Source organism: Gracilinanus agilis, chromosome 1 (genome assembly GCF_016433145.1).
Source record: "Gracilinanus agilis isolate LMUSP501 chromosome 1, AgileGrace, whole genome shotgun sequence".
Classification (NCBI taxonomy): Eukaryota; Metazoa; Chordata; class Mammalia; order Didelphimorphia; family Didelphidae; genus Gracilinanus; species Gracilinanus agilis.
The window spans coordinates 164,859,668-164,885,709 of record NC_058130.1 but is presented as its reverse complement, the minus strand read 5'-3'; the positions used below and the strand labels follow the sequence as shown (position 1 = coordinate 164,885,709).

The window sequence follows — 26,042 nt, the reverse complement described above, 5'->3', positions numbered from 1 at the left end:
CCGACACACAATTCCACTGGGTTTTACATGTATCATTAATCAAGACCTAATTCCATATTATTGATAGTTGGACTAGAGTTATCATTTAGTGTCTACATCCCCAATAATATTCCCAACAGCCCATGTGTTCAAGCAGTTGTTTTTCTTCTGTGTTTCTCCTCCCACAGTTCTTCCTCTGAATGAGGCTAGTTTTCTTTCTCTTAAGTCCCTCAGCCTTGCTCTGGATCCCTGCATTGTTGCTAGTAGAGAAGTCTATTACGTTCGATTGTACCACAGTGTCTCTGTATAATGTTCTCCTGGTTCTGCTCCTTTCACTCTGCATCAATTCCTGGAGGTCATTCCAGTTCACATGGAATTCCTCCAGTTCTTTATTCCTTTGAGCACAATAGTATGCCATCACCAATAGATACCACAATTTGTTCAGCCATTCCCCAATTGAAGGACATTCTCTCATTTTCCAATTTTTTGCCACCACAAAGAGCGCAGCTATAAATATTTTTGTATAAGTCTTTTTTCCTTATTATCTCTTTGGGGTATAAACCCAGCAGTGGTATGGCTGGATCAAAAGGCAGATAGTCTTTTATAGCCCTTTGAGCATAGTTCCAAATTGCCATCCAGAATGGTTGGATCAATTCACAACTCCACCAGCAATGCATTAATGTTCCAATTTGGCCACATTCCCTCCAACATTCATTGCTCTCCCCTTTTCTCATTTTAGCCAGTCTGCTAGGTGTGAGGTGATGCCTCAGAGTTGTTTTCTTTTTCTTTTTCTTTTTTTTTAAACCTTTAACTTCTGTGTATTAGTTCCTTGGTGGAAGAGTGGTAAGGGTAGGCAATGGGGGTCAAGTGAGTTGCCCAAGGTCACACAGCTGGGAAGTGTCTGAGGCCAGATTTGAACCCAGGACCTCCCGTCTCTAGGCCTGGTTCTCAATCCACTGAGCTACCCAGCTGCCCCCCCTCAGAGCTGTTTTGATTTGCATTTCTCTAATTATTAGAGATTTAGAACACTTTCTCATGTGCTTATTGATGGTTTTGATTTCTTTATCTGAAAATTGTCTATTCATTTCCCTTGCCCATTTATCAATTGGGGATGGCCAAAGCCATCATTCTTTACAATGCACCATCCTCTTTTTTTTTTTTTTTTCTTAAACCCTTATCTTTCATCTTAGATTCAATATGTGTATTGGTTCTAATGCAGAAGAGAGGTAAGGGCTAGGTAATAGGGATTAAGTGACTTGCACAGGATCACACTGCTAGGATGTGTCTGAGGCCACATTTGAACTCAGGACCTCCCATCTCTAGGCCTGGCTCTCAATCCATGGAGCCATCTCGATGCCCTACCAACCTTTCCTTTGATAGGGAAATGTTCAGCCCTTTTGTCATTAACACACTGCATCTAAATAGGGATGGACTATCCTTCAGCTAAAGCATATCTAAGATTAATACCCATCTGGAGTCAAGGATGAAGGTCCGGCTAGCTCTGTCAGCAACAAGCACATCTCTCCTGCATGCCACTTGTTTCCTTCTGACTCTTTTCATCCACAACTTTTATTTCTCTGAGAATATTCATAGGCTAAGTGGCTAGTCAAGGGTACATGCAAGTGTGGCTTGGAATAGAGTACTTTTATTCTACTTCTGCAGGAAAGGAACGAAGAAGGAGGAAAGGAGGGACAGGAGTTGGTGGGGGGAGGGAGGGAGAGGGAGAGAGAAACAGACATAGAGACAGAGAGAGAGAGACAGAGAGATTTTCCATACTCCTTTAGGACAATGTAATCATTACCTCCTCTGAACCACCACAGACTTTGTGCCTCTTTTATGGCACTAATCACATCCTGCCTTCTATTACAATTGTGTCCTAGTTATCTCAAAACTATGATGCAAACTCTTTATAGGAAGGCACTATGATTTCTTCACCTCCGTATACCTTCCTCACAGCTTAGCAGAAGGTTTTGGAATGTATTAGCCAGCCAAGAAGAGTTTATTAAATCAAACTGAACCAAAATGTTTCAAAATCTTGTTCCTCCTAACTGCTTTGAGTCCCCAACAAATAAGAATCACTTTTCCTCTGGGGAGCCAAATGTGTTTTTCAAACAACTTTTGGTCTCCACTTTGCAGAGAGGGAACCAAGGCCCTGAAGAGTTAAGTAATTTGCCTTTGGTCTGTTGGGAAGTGCTGTTGGTACTAGCAACAAAAGCTGGCAGTTCTGTGGCCAACGGCTAAGCTCCAAATACTAGGCTTTGTCCATGACAGCAACAAATAGGTACCAAAAGCATTTTCTAACTTACTTTCCCTCCTGGCAAAGGCTAGATTTAGTTTCCATAGGGAAAGAAAAACCACTGGCAAACAGAGAAACAAGGGAGGCTGCCAACCACAGCAGGTGAAGCAATTTAAAGCCTTATGGAGATGGAGGGCCCCTCCACACATCAAGCTTGCTCACCCCATTTTCCCCTCCCAAACCCCACTCCTAAGCCTTGATGCTCAAGTCTTGCCTGAGATTGGGGACAGTTCCAATCAGGGATCTCTAGAAGACTGGAACAATGAAGTCTACAGGTACGATTTCTACACCATGCCACCCAAATCACTCATGAACAGTCGCCCAGGCAACAGTAAGCCAAGAGTCCAGAGAATCTTCTTAGAACTTTGGAGAACATGCAAAGAAACAAACTATGACTGACTCCACAGTCTCCCGATAGTAAGGTTCTGATGGGATAAATTTATCTTTCTAGCCTCTTCTGGCCACCCATGGAGGAGAAGCTAAAGGAAGGGCCCATCAGCCAAAAAGCATCCCTGGATCTGCCATCCCTAGATCTGCTAGGTCTAGCAAATTCTCTTTGTAGAACCATGTGCTCAGAACTAGGAAGACCTGGGTTCAAGTTCCATCTCTGACACATCATGGCTGTGATCTTCACAAGGTACTTAACTCTCAGAGCTCTGGGCCAGGTGTCAAACATGCAGCCCTTGGACCAAATGCCCTCGTTATCCCTTGGTATTTCCTAATGCAACCTAAACTAGCAATTAGGAAATATTAAATGTGATGAAACATTACATTTTAAAACCAATCATGATGTGGCCCACAAGGATTCGTAGGTATGAATTAATGGTCCCCATTTCTATGTGAGTTTGACACCACTGCTATGGCCGGCTCTAAGACTGTAGGAAAAGTGCAGCCCTGAACTGGTAGAAGGCATTCCCTATATCAGTAAAATCACAGGTACAGGCCCCTGTACCTATCCTTCAAATCAAGTCCTATAATTACAAGCCTTACCCAATAGGGTCCAATAATGGTTTACATTGGCATTGCATTTTATGGTTATAAAAGCACTTTGCATGCATCATTTCATTTGATCCTCCCCACAGCCCTGTGAGACAGATAATATAATTATTCACTTTCATTTTATAGATAAAAGAAACCTTCACTCAGTGATTTGCTCACATAGCTGATATGCAGCAGGTCTTCCAGCTGCAGATCTGAAGTGCTTCCCCCTATACCAGGTTGTTTAACACAGTCTGTCAGGAGAGTCTCTTCCTTTCTTCAGCAGCCTCCTTTCAAATAATCTCCTTCAAATCCCAACCTGGCAATGTGCCATTCCCAACTGGTGTCATTACTTGTTAACCTGTTCTGAATAGTAGTTCAAGTATAAAGCACTTTGGGACATTTGAAGAAATTGCCCTATACAGTGCTACTACTTAAGCAGTCCCAAAGCAGTTAGGACCATTCTCATTTATATTTATGGACACATTAAGTTGGTTTTTCTGATATTATGACTTCAGAAACTTCTTTCAATTTCCCTTTTCTGTAGCTCATTCTCCTCCAAAATATTCCTTTTTTAAATTTAAATTTATTTTTTATTTTCCCCCAATTACATATAAAAAGAATTTCCAACATTTTCCAAAAAATATTGTGTCTTGAATTCTCTCCTTCCTTTCCCAATTTCCCAAGTTACCTCCCCCCATTGAGATGGGTAAGTAATCTCATATTGATTTTACATGTACAATCATGTAAAAAAACATTTCTCCACATTATTCTTTTTGTAGAAGGAAACTTGAATAAAAAAATTAAGAACAAAAGTAAAAAAGTTTTCTTTGGTCTGGATTCAGACTATCAGTTCTTTTTCACTGGAAGCATATTTTTTATCATGGGTCTTTTGGGGTAGTTTTGGATCATTGCATTGCTGCGGCTAGCTAAGGTACTCACAGTTGTTCATTATACAGTATTCCTGTCACTGTGTACAATGTTTTCTTGGTTCTGCTTATTTCACTCTGCTTCAGTTTGTGTAAGTTTTTCCAGTTATTTCTGAGCTCCTCCTGCTCGTCATTCCTTATAGCACAATAGTATTTCATTACAATCATATATTATAACTTACTCAGCCATTCTCCAATCGATGGGTATCCTCTCACTTTCCAATTCTTTGCTCCCACAAAAAAAGCTGCTTTAAATATTTTTATACGTATAGGTCCTTTTTCCTTTTTGTTCCTCCAAAGTATTCTAAAGATTGTTATTTAAATTATATTTTTTTTGTTCACTGATCTTATTCTTTCTTCTTCAAACTAGTTTTTTTGGTTTGATTTATAAGTGTTAGCCCATTCTTTTTTTTTTTAAACCTTTACCTTTTTAGAATCAATACTGTGTATTGGTTCCAAGGTAGAACAGTAAGGGCTAGCCAGTAAGGGTTAAGTGACTTGCCCAGGGTCACACAGTATCTGAGGTCATATTTAAACCTCGAATCTCCCATCTCTAAGGCTGGCTTTCAATCTACTGAGCCACCTAACTGTCCCTGCTGGCCCATTCTTCATTGCCTTTGGTCTTCCTACATTGCTTTCTTTCTGTTGCATAACCAGGCCCTCTGTGCCTTTCCATCCTGATTCTCTAGGCCTCAGATGCCTATACCAAGCCTTAATTTTCACAGAATCACAGAGTCTTCTCTGGAAAGACCCTTGAAGATCATATAGTCCATAGTCCAACATCTTCATAAAGGCAGAGGTCAAAAGAATTGAAAGAAATTGACTGAGGTTACTGAAATTAGTGCCACATCAGGGCTAGAACCCAAATTTGCTAATTCCCAGTTCAAGGCTCTTTTTCTCTTAAGTATTATAAGGGTTATTGACTGTATGTCTGAATATAACACCCCAATATCATCAGTCAGAAGCCAAAACTGGATGACCAAAGAAGGGCAGTTTACAGATTTGTCCAGGATTTAAGGGCCATAAATAATCATGTAGTCAAGAGGCATGCAGTAGTACTGAGTCCAGCCACAATAATTTCATTGATTTCCAGCAATGCAAAATTTTTCACTGTTGTAGATTTCTGTTCTGCATTTTTTTCTATTCCTATTCATGACAATCCCCAAAAAACATTTGCTTTCACCTGGAAAGGTATCCAGAACTCCTGGCAGCAATTGCCCCAAGGGTTCTGAGAAAGTCCTTCCCTCTTCTCCCAAATTTTAATGGAAGTCCTGGCTAACATACATTTTAAAGAAAGCAGACTAATTCATTTTGTTGACGATCTGCTAGCCTCATCATCAGCAAAAGTGTGCCAAAGAGATAGCAAGCACCTAATTGAGTGATTTAAAAGGGGACATAAAATCTCTAAGTCCAAAGTGCAACGGTGTTTGCCAAGAGTAGAGTATCTGGGATTGACTCTAACAGAAGGGGACAGGCATATCTCAGAGAAAAGAATAGCATACATACAAAAGCTAACAGCATCAAACATCAAAAAACAGTTGAAAGCTATTCTGGGAGCAACAGGATTTTGAAGACAGTGGATACCAGGTTTTGGGGAACTAGCAATCATTAACAGAGCTTGCAAAAGACTGTATAACAATACCTCTCAAATTGACAATGGAACACCTTGATGCCATTTCACAACTGAAGCATGCCATTCTCCTGGCACCAGCTCTGGGCATACCAGATTGCAAAAAGCTAATTATTTTGTATGTCCATGAGAGAAAAGAAGTTGCCTCTGGGGTGCTTACCCAGGTTTTTGATCCAATGCAAAAACCTGCGGCATATTATTCTGCCCAACTGGATCTAATAGCTGCCAGGGCTCCACCATGTCTGAGAGGTATGGTGGCAACAGTTCTGTTGGTGACAAAGATAGCAGACTTGGTTCTGGGGAATCCTTTTACCATCAGGTGTCCACATGAAATTGAAACTCTACTGGTAAGGCATAAGACTCAAACCTTTTCAGATCAGAGGTTGGCTAGATATGAGCTAATGCTTTTAGGAACTGAGAACATTACCATGAAAAGATGTGGAAACTTGAACTCTACTACACTGTTACCAGATATACCAATGTCTAGGGAACAGCTGCATGAATGTGCTAAAGTAGTCCAGATAACTAAAAATCAAGGGAAAATCTCTGATACACTCCTGGAGAATCCAGATTTTATTCTTTTCACAAACAGATCCTTTTTTATGAGAGATGGGGTACAGTACACAGGAGCAGCAGTAGTAACAGTTTGAGACAGTGTGAGTAGCAGCTTTGCCATCATATCTGAGTACACAGGCTACAGAGCTCATCATAGTAAAGCAAGCTTGTATCATAGCAAAGGATAAAAGTGTGACAATTTACACCAATTCTAAATATGCCTTTGGGATTTGTCACAAAGTTGAGAGCCTATGGTTACAAAGAGGCCTCTTAATATCCTCTGGAAAGAAAGTTGCCAGTGCACAAATAGTAAGTGAACTGCTAGCTGCTTTACAACTTCCAAAGCAGATAGCTATTGTTCACTGTAGAGTGCATACAAAAGAAAGGGATTTTGTTGCATGGGGGAATGACAGAGTGGATGCAATAGCTAAATTTGAAGCAATTTGGCGGACATGAACTATGCTTAAATCTATCCCTGATAACTCCACAAGATAGAGCTACAGCATACAATGACAAAGAAGTTCTGAAATGGAAACAAAATTACAAGGCAGAGAACAAAAATGGGTGGCTTCATATGGACAACCAATACTGCCAAGAGCTTTTTATAGGCAGATTTGTCAAAGCATCCACAAACAGGGTAATTTTGGAACACAGGGAATGGTAACACCATAAAGAAGGTTTGGATTGCACCTGGGATAACAACAATAGTATCTAGGATTTGCTCTTCTTGCCAGACTTGTCAGAAATTTAACCAAAGCATATTCAAACAAAAAGCTTTCAGAAGTAGACCCAAAGCTTTCTGTCCTTTTGAGCATGTGCAAATTGATTATATCACCATGCGAAAGGCTGGGAACTATAGGTACCGTCTGTAATAGTGGATCAGTTAACAAAATGACCTGAAACATTTCCTAGTAATAAGAACACAGCTAATTTTGTTGCCAAGGTGTTATTGAAAGAGATATTGCCAAAATTTGGAGTTCTATCTAAGATTGATTCAGACCGTGGATCGCACTTTACAGATTCAGTTTCGCAACAGATCTACAAAAACTTAGGAATGACACCGAAATTCCAAGTCCCATATCATCCCCAAAGTTCTAGTCAGGTAGAACACATGAACTGAGAAGTTAAAACTATGGTTGGGAAACTCTGGGCAGAGACTCATTTTAAATGGCCAGAGATTTTACCGCTTGTGTTGTATTACATTAGAACTAGGCCAAAGACTTTAAGCCCTGTCTATACCTCTTTGCTGGGTAGAGATTTATCTGTTATAGAATACCTCAGACAATTGCAGAACACAATCAGGGAATTGCAAGAACTGGGAATCTTAATTCGGGCTGGACCAATAGACTTTACATTGCATGACATACATCTAGGTGACATCATATACATTAAAAAATTTACTAGGACTAATGCCACTGAACCAGCGTGACAAGGACCTTTTGATATTCTATTCACAACGCCTACAGCTGTAACGGTTTTGGGGAAAGAGTCATGGCTGCACTGCTCCCACATGAAGAAAATTTCATCGGGAGAAGAGGTGGACAATGGTTAAAAAAGGCTTCAGGTGAAGTTGGTAAGAAGAGGAAGAGGAAGAGGACAAAAACAACACAAAACCATACAACAACAACACAACAACAGCAATGACAAGGACAATGCAACAGCAAGGAAAGACGGACAATGGACTGACTACTGATAAGATTTCTTAAAGACAATGTACTGTTTGCAAAAACACATTATAAGAACATTGTTACAATCACAAACACAATCAAAAGGACAAACTGAACAATATTCTATAAGAACAACAATTAACAAGAGAAACTGGCAACATACAGTTTGCTAGCAGACTGAAGCAGGCTAAAGAGGACAAACCGTGGATGAAGAGTCCGAAGATAGAACACTGTGCATTTCAATGGTTTGCATCAGGACAGGTTGGATATTAGGATATATACAATAACTGGTAAGTATGAACAAGTCTAGGGTTTAGGAGTACCTTTTATAATTGGGATATATATGATATGACATAGAAGTGTTATAAGTAGCTACATATAATATAGAGACATACTAGTATCAATAGATAATCTACTTAAGCCATAAGAATTTTACTTCCATTCTACAGAGGCATTTTCTTCTTCCAACAGGGGGTTGATTTTAAATTCTTCAATAAGAATGACTTTTCTGTAAATATGTATTTATGTATATATATATGCAAATATGTATATATTGAGTTTTGTATATTTGTGTACATAGGGTGTGCATAGTTTTGTTTGCATGCTGTTGTGTTCTGAGTTTAGTTTGCATTAATGTTAGAATAGGTTTTTTTCTGTAAATAGAATAGGAAAAGTTTGCAGTTTCTGTAGTTAGTAAGATAAATTTGAGTTTTTTTATCCTTAGGTAAGAATTGGTTTTGTATTGGAATAGTTAAAGTTCAAATTGTTGCTATTTCCATAGTATTGGTAAGGTAAAATTTGGAGTTTTATCTTTAGATAGGATTTTCCTTTCTGTACTAGTACAAGAAAAATTTGTGTTCTTTGTTCTTTTTTTATTTCATTATTTTGTGTTTTGCATTTGGATTTTGTAAGTGTAATTTGATTTGCATTTTGTAAAAAGTTTTTCCTTACTTTTTCTTTTCCTTTCTTTTCTGTCCTAGAATAGGTAAATTCAGTTTAGGTGTAGAATAGCTTAGGATAATTTTAGAATAGATTGCTTTGTTGCATTGGATTCACTTGAGAAAACATGATGTGTTTTTCAAAGAATCCCAGGGGGACTGTAGAGAAATGTTCATTCATTAAGAGTTCATTAGGAAATAGAGTCAAGTAGCATAATTTACTGATAGATACATAAGAAAGATTAATAAGTTTGGTTTCTTTAAATCTGAATGGAATCTCAGGGATGATTGATGGGAGAGAATTTTCTCAAGGACCTTTGAGAAAGGCAGTTGATCTAACGGTTGACTCTGTGGGCTGACCTGGTTTAAGGAAGGCTATCCAAGAGAGGCTCTGTGAGTTTGGAAGATCTTGGTGAATTCACATCCTGAAAAACTCATCTTAACAGGCCACAAAGGAAGGAGATTGTTGGGTGCAGTACCCGTGCTTGCCCTAATAGGTGGCAGCAAGTCTGACCTGTTAGAGTGGAGAAGGCAGTGGAATTTCTGACCAGCTAGAAATCACACCTGAGCAGCAGGAAAGAGAAACCTGACTTATTCTTCTTATTTATAAGTTTATAATTTAGATTAGGATAGCTAGATAAGGATTTTAGGGTTTTAGAAAAATAGGAAGAGGGGATAGCTTTGGCTCTGGCGAAGAAGAAAATACTCACAGACTAGATTGGTTGGGTGGTTATAGTTAAGATTTATTAGCATAGGGACCTGCATAATATAAGAAATACCTTTCTACCTGTTTTCCTTTTACTATCCCTTCCTCTAAAATTTTTATATCTACAATAAATATATTTTCATATAACTGGTCTAAGCTAGAATTCTTTCAGATTGTTTAGAGAAGCCATCTTTCTCAACAGTCAAAACAACAGCCTGTCCTTTAATAGTATCAAAGATTTAAAGCAAGAAAGGACTTTAGGGGTCATCTATTCCAACACTCTCATCTCATTTTTTTTTAAAAATGCATTAAGAATGTCTTTTGTTTTTACAGAAGTCATTTTTTTCACCCTCATTTTTCTCCCCTTGCAACAAAGAAAAATAATTAAGCACAAACATCCAATAGAGAAACCTCATTCAACAACTATACACAGTGCCCACAGGCTAGCAGTGCTCCATGTCTCTTTCATAAAAGAAGGAGCATGTTTTATTTTCTGTGTTCTATGGCCCTCACTGGTTTAAAAAATTTTTTTTTTAAATTTTTATTTATTTTATTCATTTATTTTTTATTCATTCATCCACTTATTTGTTTGTTTGTTTGTTTATTTTTTTTTAGACCCTTATCTTCCATCTTGGAGTCAATACTGTGTATTGGCTCGAAGGCAGAAGAGTGGTAAGGGTAGGCAATGGGGGTCAAGTGACTTGCCCAGGGTCACACAGCTGGGAAGTGTCTGAGGTCAGATTTGAAAGTAGGACCTCCTGTCTCTAGGCCTGGCTCTCAATCCACTGAGCTACCCAGCTGCCCTTCCTCACTGGTTTTTGCAACACTCAAGACCTGGCTTTTTAGTGAGCTTTTCACTCACAATGTGATAGTTGCTACATATGCCACTTCCCTTTCTGCTTAACTCACTCTGTGTCAATTCACGCAAATCTTCCTACACTTCTCTGAATTCCTATGGTTCACTCACTTGCTGTGCAATGACATTCCATTATAGTCTTACAGCAATTGTTTCGTTTTTTAAAAATCTTTTTTTTTAGCAACTACATGTAATAACAAATTTCCGCATAAGTTTTCTGAAGTTATAAGATCTAACTTGTCTCCCTCTCTCCTTCCCTCCCAGAGCTGGCAAATAATTCAATCTGGGAGATACATGTATTATCATATAAAACATATTTCCATATTGTTCCTTTTTGTAAGTGAATAATCTTATAAAACCTAAACCCTACAACATATACCCAAATAAATAAGTGAAAAATCACATGCTTTCATTTGCATTCTGACTCCAACAGTTCCTTCTCTAGAGGTGGATAACATTCTTTGTCATAAGTCCTTCAGAATATTCCTGGATAATTGTATTATTGAGAGTAGCTAAGTCTTTCACAGTTGATCATTCCACAATGTTGCTGATACTGTGTACGATGTTTTCCTGGTTCTGCTTTTTTCACTCTACATCAGTTTATGTAGGCCCTTCCAGCTCTTTCTGAAATCATCCTGTTCATCATTCCTTACAGCAAAATTATATTCCAACGCCATCATATTATGCAATTTGTTCAGCCATTTGTCAATTGGACATCCCTTTAATTTCCAATTCTTTGCCGCCACAAAAAGAGCTGCTATAAATATTTTTGTACAAATAGGTTGGGGGCAGCTGGGTAGCTCAATGGATTGAGAGTCAGGCCTAGAGATGGGAGGTCCTAGGTTCAAGTCTGGGCAAGTCACTTGACCCCCATTGCCCACCCTTACACTCTTCCACCTAGGAGCCAATACACAGAAGTTAAGGGTTTAAGCAAACAAACAAACAAACAAACAAACAAATAGGTCTTTTCCCCTTTTTTATTTTCTCTTTCTGGGATACAGACCTAGTAGTGGTGTTACTGGATCAAAGGGTATATACGCTGTTTTAGACCTCTAGGCACAATTCCAAATTGCCCTCCAGAATGGTTGGATCAGTTCACAACTCACTAGCAATGCATTAGTGTCCCAATTTTGTGACATCCCCTTCAATACAGCAATAGTTTTATTATACCTCAAGTACTTCTAGTTATTTGCTACTATAAGAGTGATACCATGGATACCATGGCTTTGTTTCTGCCTCTGACTTCTCTGGCAGCCCCCTCACATTAGAGGAAATACAAATATTAAGTGACTTGTTTTAGTTTCATGATTAGTGAGTAGCAGAGCTGAGATCAATCAATTGACTAGCATCTTTTTTTATTTTTTAAAAATGCATCCCTTCTGTCAGTATTAATTCTAAAGCAGAAGAGAGGTAAGGGCCAGGCAATTGGGGTTAAGTGACTTGCTCAGGGTCACATAGCTAGTAAGTATCAGGTGCCAGATTTGAATGCAGGTCTTCCCAACTCCAGGCCTGGTGCCCTAACCACTATGCTATCTAGCTGCCCCTTGACAAACATTTATTAAGAAGCCACCATCTTCTTAACAGTTAGGACCTGTACTAGGTTCTGGGAACACAAAGTAAGACTGCCATTAATAACTGGAGGAATTCCATGGGAACTGGAACGACCTTCCAGGAATTGAAGAAGAGTGAAAAGAGCAGAACCAGAAGAACATTGTACTAGCAGTAATGCAATGATCCAGAACAATTCTGAGGGACTTATGAGAAAGAACACTATCCACATCCAGAGAAAAAATTGTGGGAGTAGAAACACTGGAGAAAAACATTTGCTTGATCATATGGTTTGATGGGGATATGATTGGGGATGTAGACTAAATGATCACTCTATTATAAATATTAATAATAAGGAAATAGGTGTTGATCAATGATACATGTAAAACCCAGTGGAATTGCTTGTTTGGCTATGAGAGGGGGGAGGGAGGAGGTGAGGGAAAGAACATGTATCATGTAACCATGGAAAAATATTCTTAATTACATTAATTAATTAATTGAAATAAAGACTGCCATTAAGGTAGGGCTATTCCACCCAGCATGATGGTAAGGGAAGGAGAGGACATACAACATATTCCCAGATAAGTAAATATATTTAGCCCAAGTCCTCAGTGATGAAAATGCACTCACAACTGGAGGAATCAGGCAAGGTATGGTGAAGAGGGCAGTGCTTCAGCTGAGCCTTGAAGGGGGCCAAGGGTACCAAGAGGTAGAGAGGGAAGGAAAAGACACTCTGCATTTTTCTCCACTGGGCCTAGACTCTTGGGCCAAGGAACAGATACTCTGCATTTTCCCCAACTGGGCCTAGACTCTTGAGCCAAGCCTTCTTACCTCATACCTAGGCTACTTTAATAACATTCTGTTCCTCCTTTTAATTTTTCTATCCATCTAAAGGGCAGTAAGGGGTTGTGGAAAAAACATAGAAGTTGGCATCACAGGATTTGGGTTGAAATCCAGATTCTAATACTTACTACCCAGACAACTTTGGACAAGTAATTTCACCTTTCTTGGCGCCTCATCTGCAAAATGAGGAAGTTGGCCTACAAGACTTTAAGGTCTCTTTGAGCTCTAAATCTATGGCTGTGAGATGGACTTATTCTTTCAAATATTTCCTGACCACTCTTTTCTCTGAAGTTTTCAGTAGTCACTTTTTCCCTGGGGGGGTGGGGGTCGGGGTGGCTAGGGGGAGGTTACATTGGCCCTAGCTAGGTATTTCAATGGAAAAATTGCCAAACTGGAGTCACAAGATCTGGGTGCTGGTCCCTGCTTTGTTATTTCCTATCCAAGTGGTAAGAGATAAGTTACTTCATTCATCTCTTTCAGTAGGAGCCTGATTATATGCCAGGCATCTCTGGAAAGGAGGGGAGCTAGGTAGCACAGTGGATAGAGATCCAGGCCTGGAAATGGAAGGTCCTGGGTGTTCAAATCTGGCCTCAGATAATTCCTAGCTATGTGATTCTGGGCAAAGTCGCTTAACCCCCATTGCCTAGCCCAATGATTCACAAAGTGGGTGCTACCGCCCCCTGGTGGGTGCTGCAGCGATCCAGGAAGGCGGTGATGGCCACAGGTGCATTTATCTTTCCTATTAATTGCTATTAAATTTTTTAAAAAATTAATTTCCAGAGGGCTAAATAATATTTTTTCTGGAAAGGGGGCGGTAGGCCAAAAAAGTTTGCGAACCACTAGCCTAGCCCTTCCTACTTTTCTGCCTTGGAACCAATACTTAGTTTTGATTCTAAGACAGAAGGTCAAAGTTTAAAAAAGAAAAAAGAAGGGCCTCAGAGGGCTCTCCTAAGAACAAAATGAGATAATACATGCAAGATGCTTTGTACAATGCAATGCACTATCTATATGCCAGATATAATGGGAATTGGTATTGTTATGGACAGACCAACCAATGCTTGGTTCCCTGAATCATTAAGCCCTACTGTTCATAGAGCTAATTCTCCGATGCTCAGTTCCAGATCTGATGTGATTTGGTCAGGTACAGGTTTATGTAATAAGGAAAAAAAAGTGTTTAATTCTTACTGATGCCTGTTGTCTTTATATCATATTTACTTCAACCCCTCTTTGAAATCCAACCCTGCTTCTGACAAAGAAAAACAATTCAGCAAAGACATCTGCTATATTCGTACATCTGACAAGGGACACAATATTCTGTCCTAGTAACCCTGTCTCTCTACTGTGAAGAAGGGCAGTATGTTCCATTAATCTATTCTCCAGGTCCTTCACTGGTTTTGAAATTCTGTATTCTTTGTTTAATGTTAAATAATACATATTCATATGTGAATAGGAAGTTCTCAAAAAGTATCCCTTGACATTCCCCCATTACAATCAGTGCTTCCAACAAGAGGTTCTAAGTAAATGACAGTGAGCCTGATTACCCTCAAGCCCATCACACTTTATCTCTATACTCTGCTCTTAACATAAATTAGCTCAGAAGCTCCCTGGATAGAAGCCACAAGGCCTGTGTTTTGCATAGTTTTGTAAGAAGTTCAAGTGGCAAAGTCAAGAGAATATTATCAACATTTTTACAGAATCCTAGAATGTTATTGCTGGAAAGGCCCTTGGAGATGATCTAGCCAAATCCCCTTATTAATCAGATGAGGAAACTGAGGCCCCAAAATGAAGCATTTTGTCTCAGTTTACAGTTAGTAAATGCCAAATCTAGGCTGAGAACAAAGCTTTCCTTATTCTAACCCACCCCCAGCCCAAGTCCAGTGGTTTTTTTCTCACTATGCCATGTTCATCAACAACCATGTACTCTCCTGAGTGCTAGGCAAAACACATGAAAGAGACACAGTCCCTGTCCCAGAGGAGATAATAGCTGGATTCTATTTTCATCTCTGCCACCAGCGGGCAGTGAAACTCTGGAAAATTCACTTGGCATCTTCTTACTTCAATTTTCCCATTTGAAAAATATGGAAGGCAATTCTACTCTCACCTTAGTCTTATTCTCTGCCTCTTCTCAGAGGCTTAGGGAAAGTCCATCATGGGATCTTCATGCCTCAAGTTCCCTAAAGAACCAGTCAATTCTTATTAACCTGTTACATACTGCACCTTTAGGAGGAGTCCAGTGATGCTTTCCATATGATGTCTGCAGCAAGAGAAACTGAATACTATCGTTGCTCACTTTGGGAACGCGATGTCTTCGGAAAATGATCAAGCCACATGCTCTTAGAGCCATGATCCACCTAGAAATTTAATGGAAGAGAAGTAGATGTGGAAGGCACAGAGCAAAACTTTGGTGGGGGTTGAGGGTAGGGGTGTGGGGAGCTACTTATATTCACTGCCATCACTTGGTTATTAACTAATATGCATGACTGCATGTGTAAAATCTATATCAAATTGCTCGCCTTCTCAAGGAGAAGGGAGGTAAAGGAGAGAATAATCTGGAACTCAAAATTTAAGAAATGAATGTTGAAAATTGTTATTATATATAATTAGAAAAATAAACATTTTCAAAAATACCTAATGAGCAGTATAGGATTCAATTCAATAAATATTTACTAAATGCTACTATATATATATATATATATATATGAGGCATTGAGCTCACCATTACATAACAGCATATATACACAGTATAAATGAAGGTGATGATTTGGGGAGGAGGGCAAATGAATGGGTACAAAGGCTAATGAAGACAAGGAATTTGACTTCAAGTTCCACCAGGAAATACACTTGGAAATATACACCAAGAAAAGTTCTGTTCCTCACTGTGCCCCAGGCTTAACTCCTAACTGTTCCTCACCTCAATTTTTCTCATCATAACATATAATAACTGATAGCCATTTATCAAGTGACTTGAGAATCTTAGCTCTGAGGGGCAAGGTAGGGGCTGTGATTTGGTAAGACATTTAATACAGTATTGTACTCATACCTAAAGTTACAGTTTTTCCACGACAGCAACCTCAGATCCTGGTGAAAAAAGAGACATACAGTATTATTCCTCTTTGTTTACTAGGATGGCTACATAGAAAAGAGAAATGAGCACTGGATTTGGCAGTCAGGAGCCTGTGTTCTAGGTGGTGTTGTGGAAAGATAGAGCTAGGAAACCTGAATCTGAACCATGGCTCTTCCATTCACTAGCTGAAGGACTGCGAGCCTCAGTTCTCTTCACTTCTAAAATGGGATGATACTCACAGTGTGTATCTCATATGTTGTTGTGAGGAAAGGATAAAGCTCCACCAAAATCAGTTTTTATTAGTCCTGGGACAATCCCTTTCCACTCTAATACTCAATTGCTCATTTATAAAAAGGGGATGTTAGACATGGAGTCCCTTCTGGTACAAACATTATCTTATTGCTGCTTTCTTTTAGGAATGGACCTTTCTTCCTGGGGATTTTGGCTTCAATATAAGTTACACATTTCTTAGATTTCAGGGCTGAAAAGCTCAGGTTGAGACAGGCTAAATATTTAAAATATGGGTGATGAATGAATTTGGGTCAGTAAGAGGACAGTGAAAGCAAACCTCTAATTAGAAGGGATTTAGATCACTACTGATGTCAGTAAACAGGTTTCTGATTTCTCTTGCTTAGGAAGGGGATGGAAGTCCATTTATAAAAGTCCAAATTAGAGAGAATAGAAGCCTATAGGCTATGGCTGAGGACACTACTAAAGAAAAAGCTCCTCCAATTAGCCTACTCTCTTTCTTCTTTAGCCACTCTGGTGATCTGCATTGCCTAGGTCATTGTGAACTCAAAATATCCCTATGTCTCCACATGGTAGTCAACAGACTTTCTGCCCTGCAGCTTCTAACTCTGAAAATCTTCCTCCTACTAGCTTAAGGGGTCATACCTTTCTTAGATACTAGGCCCCAGGATCATAAGGAAAGGATCTGAGAGGTTATCAAATTCAACCACATCATTTTATAGACAAGGGAATCTTGTCTGAAATCACCTAAGTGATAAGTAGTAGATAAAGAGGGGCCTCTTGAAGTTCTACTATGCCCTGTAATGATAAAGGGAGGTAAAAGGGGTTGTGGAAATCAAAAGGGAAAATTCCAAGAAAACAGTCACTTTATTTGCTTAGAAGATACACTCAGAGAGCCTGCAAAGAACAATCTCAACTAGATTTGACTCCAAGGCTTCTTTTATACAGAAAAACAACAAAATCAAAGGAAATGCTCTCTATTCAGATTGTCTACACTAATGAGGTACAGGAACACATGGGAGTACAGAAAAACAAACTCAGTTAAGAAACATCTGCTTTGAAAAGATATAAATGATGTATGGCAGAGACAATTAGCTAGAGCTGATGAGACATCTACACAAACAGGATATATGTGATACAGGGTACAGACAATTAACTATAGCAAAGAAATATCTATTGGAATAGGATAAAAGCTTCAGGGTGTTTCTTCTGATGTACATTGTTATATATTGTGCTTACTCAGCAAACTACAGCAGTCCTGTACAATTACTTAAAACCAAGATATCATTAACTTGGGTTCAAAGTTAAATTACATTTTAGGTGTCATTCCAAAGGAGCAAGGATACAAGATCTATTGGAGGAACACAGCTCCAGGGTAATGGGGCATTGGGAATGAACAACTAGTCATTCTATCCTATCGCATCATCACAATCTATCACCCTAAGTCCTCTCTACTTACAAACCTTTAGGCTCGTAAAACTGGATGTGTTCTTTGAAGACAAGTCTAAAAGAACAGAAGTAAATTTGTCAAAGCTCAGGTAGGGCTAAGACTGAAATGTAGATATTCCCATTCCCAATCTAGGCCTCATACCATTATCCTCAAATTAAGTCTTTCACAAAAATTGTATTCCCTAAACAGTTGAATAGAAAATAAGAATAAAATTAATATATGAAAGGAGATGCAAAGAGAAATAGGGAGATACTTTGAAGGAAGGAAAGTTTTCATAGACTATTAAAAGGAACTTTAGAAGTCAGCTGAAGTAGGCCATGAGAAAACTGGTGGGGGGTGGGGAGAGGAAAGGAAGATTAAGATTTTCAGAGTATGAAGCTGCAGGGCAGAAAGTCTGTTGACTACCATGTGGAGATGTGGGGAGATTTTGAGTTCACAATGACTCAGGCAATGCAGATCACCAGGATGGCTAAAGGGGAGATAGATGTAGGCAATGGAGATGAGAGATGTACAAAGTTCTAGAATCACGCCTAGAAGTATTGGCTGCTAGAACAAGTATTATGACATCTATTTTAAAATAAACTCTAGGGAAGAGAGGGATGCCTTCCCACCATCCCACAGAAAGCAGCCTTAAGGCTTATAGAGGAGAGAGGGTTGGAGGTAGCTAGGAAGAGAGCTTAGGGGAAGAGTGGAAGCATGTTAGTGCTATTTGAAAGCTATTTAAACTAATTATTTATGCAAAATAAACATTAAACTCCATTGTTTCTACAATGCTGAAGGGATTATCAATGCCCTTTAAATCTATCAGGAACAATGACTCAAGTCACCCAGTCCCAGTTATGGCTTTGCAGGAGGTGGGAGACAGAATACCAACGTGGAGTTCATGAAGGGGATTGTTATTAAGTAAGGCTAGAAAGGCTGGTGTGAACCATGGCAGAGAGTCTTAAATATAAGAACTTAAGAGAACCAAGATCTCCTCATTTCTAATTCAATGTTCTTTTCTGTATAGTATGCAGTCTACTCCAGGAAACCAATGCTTTTGTTGTAATTGTTGTTGGGTTTGGACTAAGAATCAAATGTGACCTTCCTGAATTTCCAAGAATGCTTTGATATTCTGCAACACAAACAAATTCTTATTTCTGGGTTTGGAAATTCAAGAAGGTCAGGTTCTATAAGAAAAGGCCTCAAGGACTCACTATTTGGCAAAAACTGTTGAGAAAAATGGAAAATAGTTTTGATAGGAAAGGTGCAAAATAGTTTTGACAGAAATTAGGTATCGACCAACATCTTATGACAGGAGAAAATTAGGAGAGCAGGAAGAAATCACAGATCTGGCTATTTGAAATCTAGAAGAGAAAAAGAATTTGTAACAATAAGCAATTGAGAGATTCGCAAAAGGGAAAATTTTGATTGTAGAAAACTCAAAAGTTTTTGCTCAAATAAATCTAATGCCATTAACATTAGAAGGGAAAAATCAGCTAGATGGCTCAGTGAATAGAGCCAGGCCAGAAGATGGGAGAGCTGGGTTCAAATACAGCCTTGGACACTTTTTAGCTGTGTAACCCTGGCCTGGTCACTTATCTCCAACTGCCTAGCTTTTACTACTCTTCTGCCTTGAAACTAATACTTAAAACCAATTCTAAGGGGGCAGCTGGGTAGCTCAGTGGATTGAGAGCCAGGCCTAGAGACGGGAGGTCCTAGGTTCAAATCCAGCCTCAGACACTTCCCAGCTGTGTGACCCTGGGCAAGTCACTTGACCCTCATTGCCTACCCTTACCACTCTTCCACCTATAAGTCAATACACAGAAGTTAAGGGTTTAAAAAAAAAAAAACAATTCTAAGACAGAAGGTAAGGGTCTATTAAAAAATAATAATAGTGAAACAGTTGACTAGGAAAAAAATATTTGTAACAAATTTCTCTGATATCCTCTCATATCCAAGATACTTAAGGAATGAACCCAAATTTATAAGACTGAAAGTCATACCCCAATAAATAATTGGCCAAAGGATATAAACAGGTAGTTTTTGGAAGGATAAGTCTAAACAATCAACAACCATATGAAAAACACTATAAGTCTGTAATAATTAGGGAAATGCAAATTAAAGCAACTTAGGTTCTAAGTCACACTCAGATTGGCAAAGATGGCAAGAGGAAATGAAAGGAGCAGTAAGGTAGGTGAATGGATAGAGTGCTAGACCTAGGAGAAAGGAGGTCATGGATTCAATCTAGCTTCAGACACTTCCCAGCTGTGTGATCCTGAACAAGTCACTTAACTCCCTTACCTTGGAACTGATGGATTCTAAGACATAAGGTAAAGGTTTAAAAAAAAAAAAAAAAAAAAAAAGGGAAAGGGGAGGACAAAAGTTGAAAGAGTTGTATGAAAATAGGCACACTAGAGCCTAGTTGGTAGAATCATGAATTTTACTAAACTATGCATACACCTTTGACACAGCAATACCTCCACTAGGCCTATAATCCAAAGAAATCAAAGAAAGAAGAAAAGAACCTCTATGTAATGCAAATTTTACAGCAGTTCCTTTTGAAGTAGCTTCAAACTGGAAAATAAGAGTGTCCACCTATTGGCGAAAGGGTAAACAAATTATGACATACAAATGTACATAATACAATATTATTCCATAAGAAATGATAAAACGGACAATTTTGAGGAAAAATGGGAAGATTGTTATGAACTGATGAGAGCAGAACTAGAGGACCAATTATACAATGACGAAATTATAAAGAAAAACAATGACAGACCACAAGTCCAGAGAAACACGCCACCCACTTTCTACCAGAGAAGAAATTGCCAATGTGGGAATTTGTTTTGCTAGACTTGTCATAAAAGTGCTCTCTCTGCCTCTCTTTCTCTCTCTCTCTCTCTTCCTTACAGAATCACAGAAAATGTAAATCAAATAAAACTTTAAATACTACTTTATAGCCACTAAATTGGCAAAAAGTACATAACTTTGAGGAAAGAGGCACATTTAAAATTAGTGTAGATTAGTGCAAACTTTTATATAGTGAAATATGGCAATGTTTACAATAAGAGTCAAACAACTGATCCTACCTATTGAACCAGTGATGCCATTATAGCATCAAAACCAAAAAGAAAGACCTATGTATGCAAAATATTCATAGCTGTTTTAACTGTAATAGCAAAATGCTGAAGACAAACTATTTGTCTAACAATTAAGGAAAGATTGAGAAATTATGGTTTCTTTAAAATCCCATATTATTATAATATAAAATGAACACAAATAAAAGGAAATTAGGCTTTCTATATAAAATGATGCAGCAAGATCAGAAGAATAAAAATAGCAAACACTTGGTCTACAACCAGGCACAGTACTATATAAACAAAGGGAAGATAAACTATAGATTCAGAACAAATATATTTGCTTTTATTTTTATTAAAAGGTATATTCTTTAAGTCAAACTGCAAATAGTTTAAATTTTAGGGTTTATTACTACATATTTGTACTACATGCTAATTTTGTTGTGAATGTTAGTTTGTAAAATACACAACCCTTTCTTCAGAACATGCCACCACAGTTTAGGAAGATTTTTTTGTAGAATGAAAACAGGAAAAGGACTGGGACATTCAAAATGGATACTTCAATTTCCCATTGATACAAAAAATATTTTTAATTTATTAATTCATCTGTGCTTTTAATTTTTTAAGTCAGAGAGTTTCTAATGTGGACTTGTCTTCTGACAATGGAGATTGGCAATTTGTTTATAATTTATACTTTTATTAGATTGCCTGGAAACATGGAGAGATTAAGAGACATGTATGGAGAATATGTAACAAGGGGCAGAACTTGAACCCAGGTCTCCTAGCTCCAAGGTTGACCTGCTTTGCACTATATAGCCAGCCTGGGATGATGAAATCATAAGTCTGGACACATTACATATCCAATTCTTTGTGACCTCTTTTGGGATTTGAGTGATTTACCATTTTCTTTCCTAGCTCATTTAACAAATAAGAAAACTGAGGCACACAGGGTTAAATGACCTGCCCAGAGTCACACAACTGAGATGTGTCTGAGGCCAGATCTGAATCAAGGCCTGGCACTCTGTTCTTTACCTTATGACTTGATACAAGTTCTATGTTTTTCTGGATTATTCCTATTTAAAATTTCTTATGGAACAATAGATTCCATTTTGCATACCATATTTTGTTCAGCCATTTCCTGATTGGAAGGGAACATATTTTGTTTCCTGCTTTCCTTTATAATAAATAATGATCCTATGAATATTTTTTGCATATATGGGTCTTTTCTTAATGTTAGCAACCCCTCTGGGGACATAAACCCAAAAAGCAGGATCTCTGGATCAAAGGATATGAACAATTTAATAAGTTTTCTTGTATAACTTCTAAGTATTTTCCTTAAGAGTTAGACAACTCACAGCTCCTCTGCTGTGAAATGTTGGCCTGCCTTCCTTCAACTTTGAATTTTTCCATCTTTGACAATCTGATGGTTGTGAGATGATCTCTTGGTTTTAATTTGCTCAAAAAAGTATTTTTAAAAAATTACTCATGTTTTTTTCAACTAGAGGGTTGCAGTTTTTCAAAGGAGGGCAGTATTAATTAATTCATTGGAGATCTGTATTCCTCCTAAATTTATGTAAATGCACAGGGTGCATTTTGGAGCCTTCAGGGAAAAACCCAGTCAATTTCTGAACAGTTCTATTTACATAAAAGTCAAAGATATTTTTGTCTGTGAATGTGTTTTTCTGAGGACCCTAGAGTTGAATCTGCTGCAGTGACCCGAATACAATCTGTTTTCACACTTTATTTCAATATAGGCTCACATCTCCTGGGTTTAGAAGCCAACAAATCAAATATGCAAAGATGCCCAGCAGGGATTGAGTAGGAGTGAACTCCAGTAAGATAGCTGTCAATTAGCATTTTAAAAATGTGGCTCTGTGCCCCAGTATACACTTTTTTTCCTCCATAATATTTAAAGGTTCTAGACTAAGAGGCTGCAGAGAACCAAGCTATGGTACTCAGGTACACTGTCCTGAATGTTTGTTATTTCTGAAAAACGAGCATTGACTGCTGAATCAATAACAAATTTAGAATACGGGAAATCCATATTTCTTATCATTTTTCTGAGAAAGAGGGACAAAACAAGAGCAGCGGCTGCCCCAGTGGAACAAGTTTAAATTCTGGGACTGCAAATCAGAATTTCCAAGTACTCTTTCCCCAGAGAAACCTCAAGTTCACTCTTGTCAAAATCTTCCTCTTGCTATATGGCCACCAAGCAAGGCAGAGGGCTTAATTGGTTCCTAAGCATGTGCCTTCTGTCCTTGGATACCAGCTGCTTCAATGGCCTAATGTGGAATATGCCTTGTGCTACCTCTGAGAAGATCCAATCTTCCCACCATTTACATTGCAGTGCTCTTCTCAGAACTGATAGCTGGGTAACCTCTTTCCTCCATGATCCATATCCCTAAAGGACTTCCACGGAAGGGTTAGTAATTCTCCTGGAAAATTAATTCAGAGAGAGACCCAGGCAAATCTCTAAGATTATACAGGCTGCAGAGGGGGTGCCACCGTTCTTCATTGGCAGGGTAAGCTCTACCTGGGAAGCTTCTTACACAAATGAAAAAAAAAATCACACGAACACTTGTAACCCAATTACTTAGCTCCTATTCCCACTGGCAAAAAAAAAACACAACTATTTGGAATGGATATGTTTAAATATCTTCAGCACAAAAACAAAACTGAGGAAGAGAAAAACTTTCATGCACAGTGTCTTCTTCTGAATGGATCTTTCCAACTCTCTTCTCAGAGAAATCTGGCATTTTTGTTATCTGGCTGATAAAAGAAATATCACCTATGGATGGTATTGAATAAGTAAAATACAGCATAGGTCAGCAGGGGAGTAGCTACTCTAGTAGTGACGCTGGGCAAGAATGGATTTTCAACAAAGTCCACTAATTATGTGCCAAGGGTGCCATCTACTGGGCCATTTTAAAAACCCAAAGTGGAACATCATTAAATAGCAGAACTTAAAGATTGGCCAAGAGGTCATCTGGTCTGATCCATACATTTTACAGATGAGGAAACTGAGGCCTCTAAACAAAGATTAAATGGTTTGCTCAAGCTGTATATGAGTCAGCAACAGAGTTAGGTCTAGAATGTAAGTCTTTTGATTCTAAGCTCCTCTTTTCCTCATGCTTTCCTACCCACTAATAAAACTTTCCTGTTCCCTTTCTTTCCTTCTGCATATCTGCACTGAATTAAAAGTTCCCAAATAGTAAAATATATATATATATATATATAATATGTATATATAATTACTCTTGTGATATCTTTTGTTCTTCCCTAATACAAATGAATTCTAGTGATAGATTGTTAGAGACCGAAGGAACCTCACAGATATCTAATTGAAACTCTGTCTTTTTACAAACTGGCCCAATAAAAGAAGTAATTTGTCTAAGTCACATAGTTACGTAGTAGAAGAACCTGTAATAGAACTTGGGTTTGGGGGTAGCTAGAGTGATAATAAGACTGAAGGTAAAGGTTTTTTTTTTTTTTTTAAAGAGAACTTAGGTTTCTTGAATGTATCAGTGTTCTTAAATGAGGATCTATTATATATATATATGTATATGTATATATATATATATATATTTCAAAATGGTTATCAAATTTTAATAGCTAGCATCCCAGCTAGGTAAGCACAGTGGGTAAAGTAATAGGCTTGGAGTAAAGAAGACCTGAGTCCAAATTTGACCTAACTTACTAGCTGGGCAAACCCAGGTCCAGCACTTAACCTCTGCCTCAGTTTTCTCCTTTGTACAATGGGGATAATAATGCCATTTATCTCAGAGGGCTATTGAGGATAAAAGAAGATCATATTTGTAAGGTGCTTTGCTAACTTTATAATTCTTTAGAAATAATATCTATTATTATTAACAAATAACAATATAGTAGGGCCCTGTATCTGCAGGGGTCACATTCTAAAAACTACCCTGGATGACTGAAACCAAGGATATAACCAAATACCTAATGACTCCATATATATGTGCTCTTCCTCCCTACTCTTGCCTTCTACTCCATCAAAAAAAAATTCTTAAAAATGACAGTAAAATCAGAAGAACTGAGACCAACTGCCCAATATGACCTGCTATATAGAAAGACTTTTGCCCATGTTTCCTTGAAGCCCCCTTTATGTCTCCTTCCTTCCACTGGAATGACCACAGATAATCAAACCATGAAAAGCAAAACCATGGAGGGTGGGGGGTACAGGATTCTAATTGTTTCCTTGAAAAATCCTATATATTTCATTTTATGGGATAATGAGGTAGTGCTGAAACACAGAGTCTGGAATTAAGATGACTCATTTTCCTGAATTCAAATCTAACCTCAGACACATATCAGCTGTGTGACCCTGTGTGCCTCAGTTTTCTTATTTGTTAAATGAGCTAGGAAAGAAAATGGTAAATCACTCAAATCCCAAAAGAGGTCACAAAGAATTGGATATGACTAAAAAAATAACAATCATTTTATTTTATGAATTTCAAGACAATATTCTGAGAAAGGGTCCATAGGCTGGATTGTCAAAGGTGAACATTTTTAAAAAAGGTTAAGAACTCTGGTACACAACACTTTTTAATATGCCAAGTTATTCCCTCTAGTTTCTCACTATTAATTTTCTTTTTAACCCTTTACAATTTGGTTCCATCTTCTATTCACAATAATAGATCTATGTTCTGCTTTTTTTTCAATATACATCCATGAAGATTCCCAAAACACATTTGCATTCACATGGAAAGGGTATCAATATACAGTGTCATCTGTCTCAGGGTACGTGGAAAGTCCTACTTTATCGTCCCAAATTTTGACACAAGATTTGGCAAATATTGAGTTTAAGGAGAGCCATTTAATACATTTTGTGTTTGATTTGCTCTTAGCCTTTCCAAATGTGGAAGCATGCCAAGCAGATAGTAAATATCTCCTATTGGAGTCATATAAAAGAGGACACAAAATCTCAAAAACAAAGGTTCAGTGGTATCTCCCAAAAGTGTAGTATTTAGATTTTGTTTTATCTGCATTTCATTTCTCCTAAATGCATTGAAGGTATACAAAAATTAAGTGCTCCATCCACTAAAAGAAAATTAAGAGCAATTTTGGGAACAACGGGTTTTTGTAGGCATTGGATTCCTTGCCATGGCAAAATCACAAAACCTCTTATAGCACTGACAAAGGTTGCAGTCATTGAACCACTTAAGTTGGATGCAGAACACCTAGCAGCACTTACGAAATTAAAGCAGGCAATTTTATCTGCCCCTGCTCTAGGCATCCCACATTATAAGAAACCATTCACTCTGCATGTGCAGGAAT

At 38.2% G+C, this 26,042-nt stretch overlaps 1 protein-coding gene across 1 annotated transcript in view; it reads right to left on the bottom strand.

The window, feature by feature from the left end:
• NUDT2 (nudix hydrolase 2) overlaps window positions 1–26,042 on the bottom strand; it is a 40,824-nt gene that overhangs the window by 2,489 nt on the left and 12,293 nt on the right. Inside the window, exons 2-3 of the mRNA XM_044657245.1 lie at window positions 15,966–16,003; window positions 15,143–15,276 (exon numbers count right to left, since the gene is read on the bottom strand). Coding sequence (XP_044513180.1) covers window positions 15,143–15,269 — 127 coding nt within the window. The 5' untranslated portion in view covers window positions 15,270–15,276; window positions 15,966–16,003. The remainder of the gene's footprint in view (window positions 1–15,142; window positions 15,277–15,965; window positions 16,004–26,042) is intronic.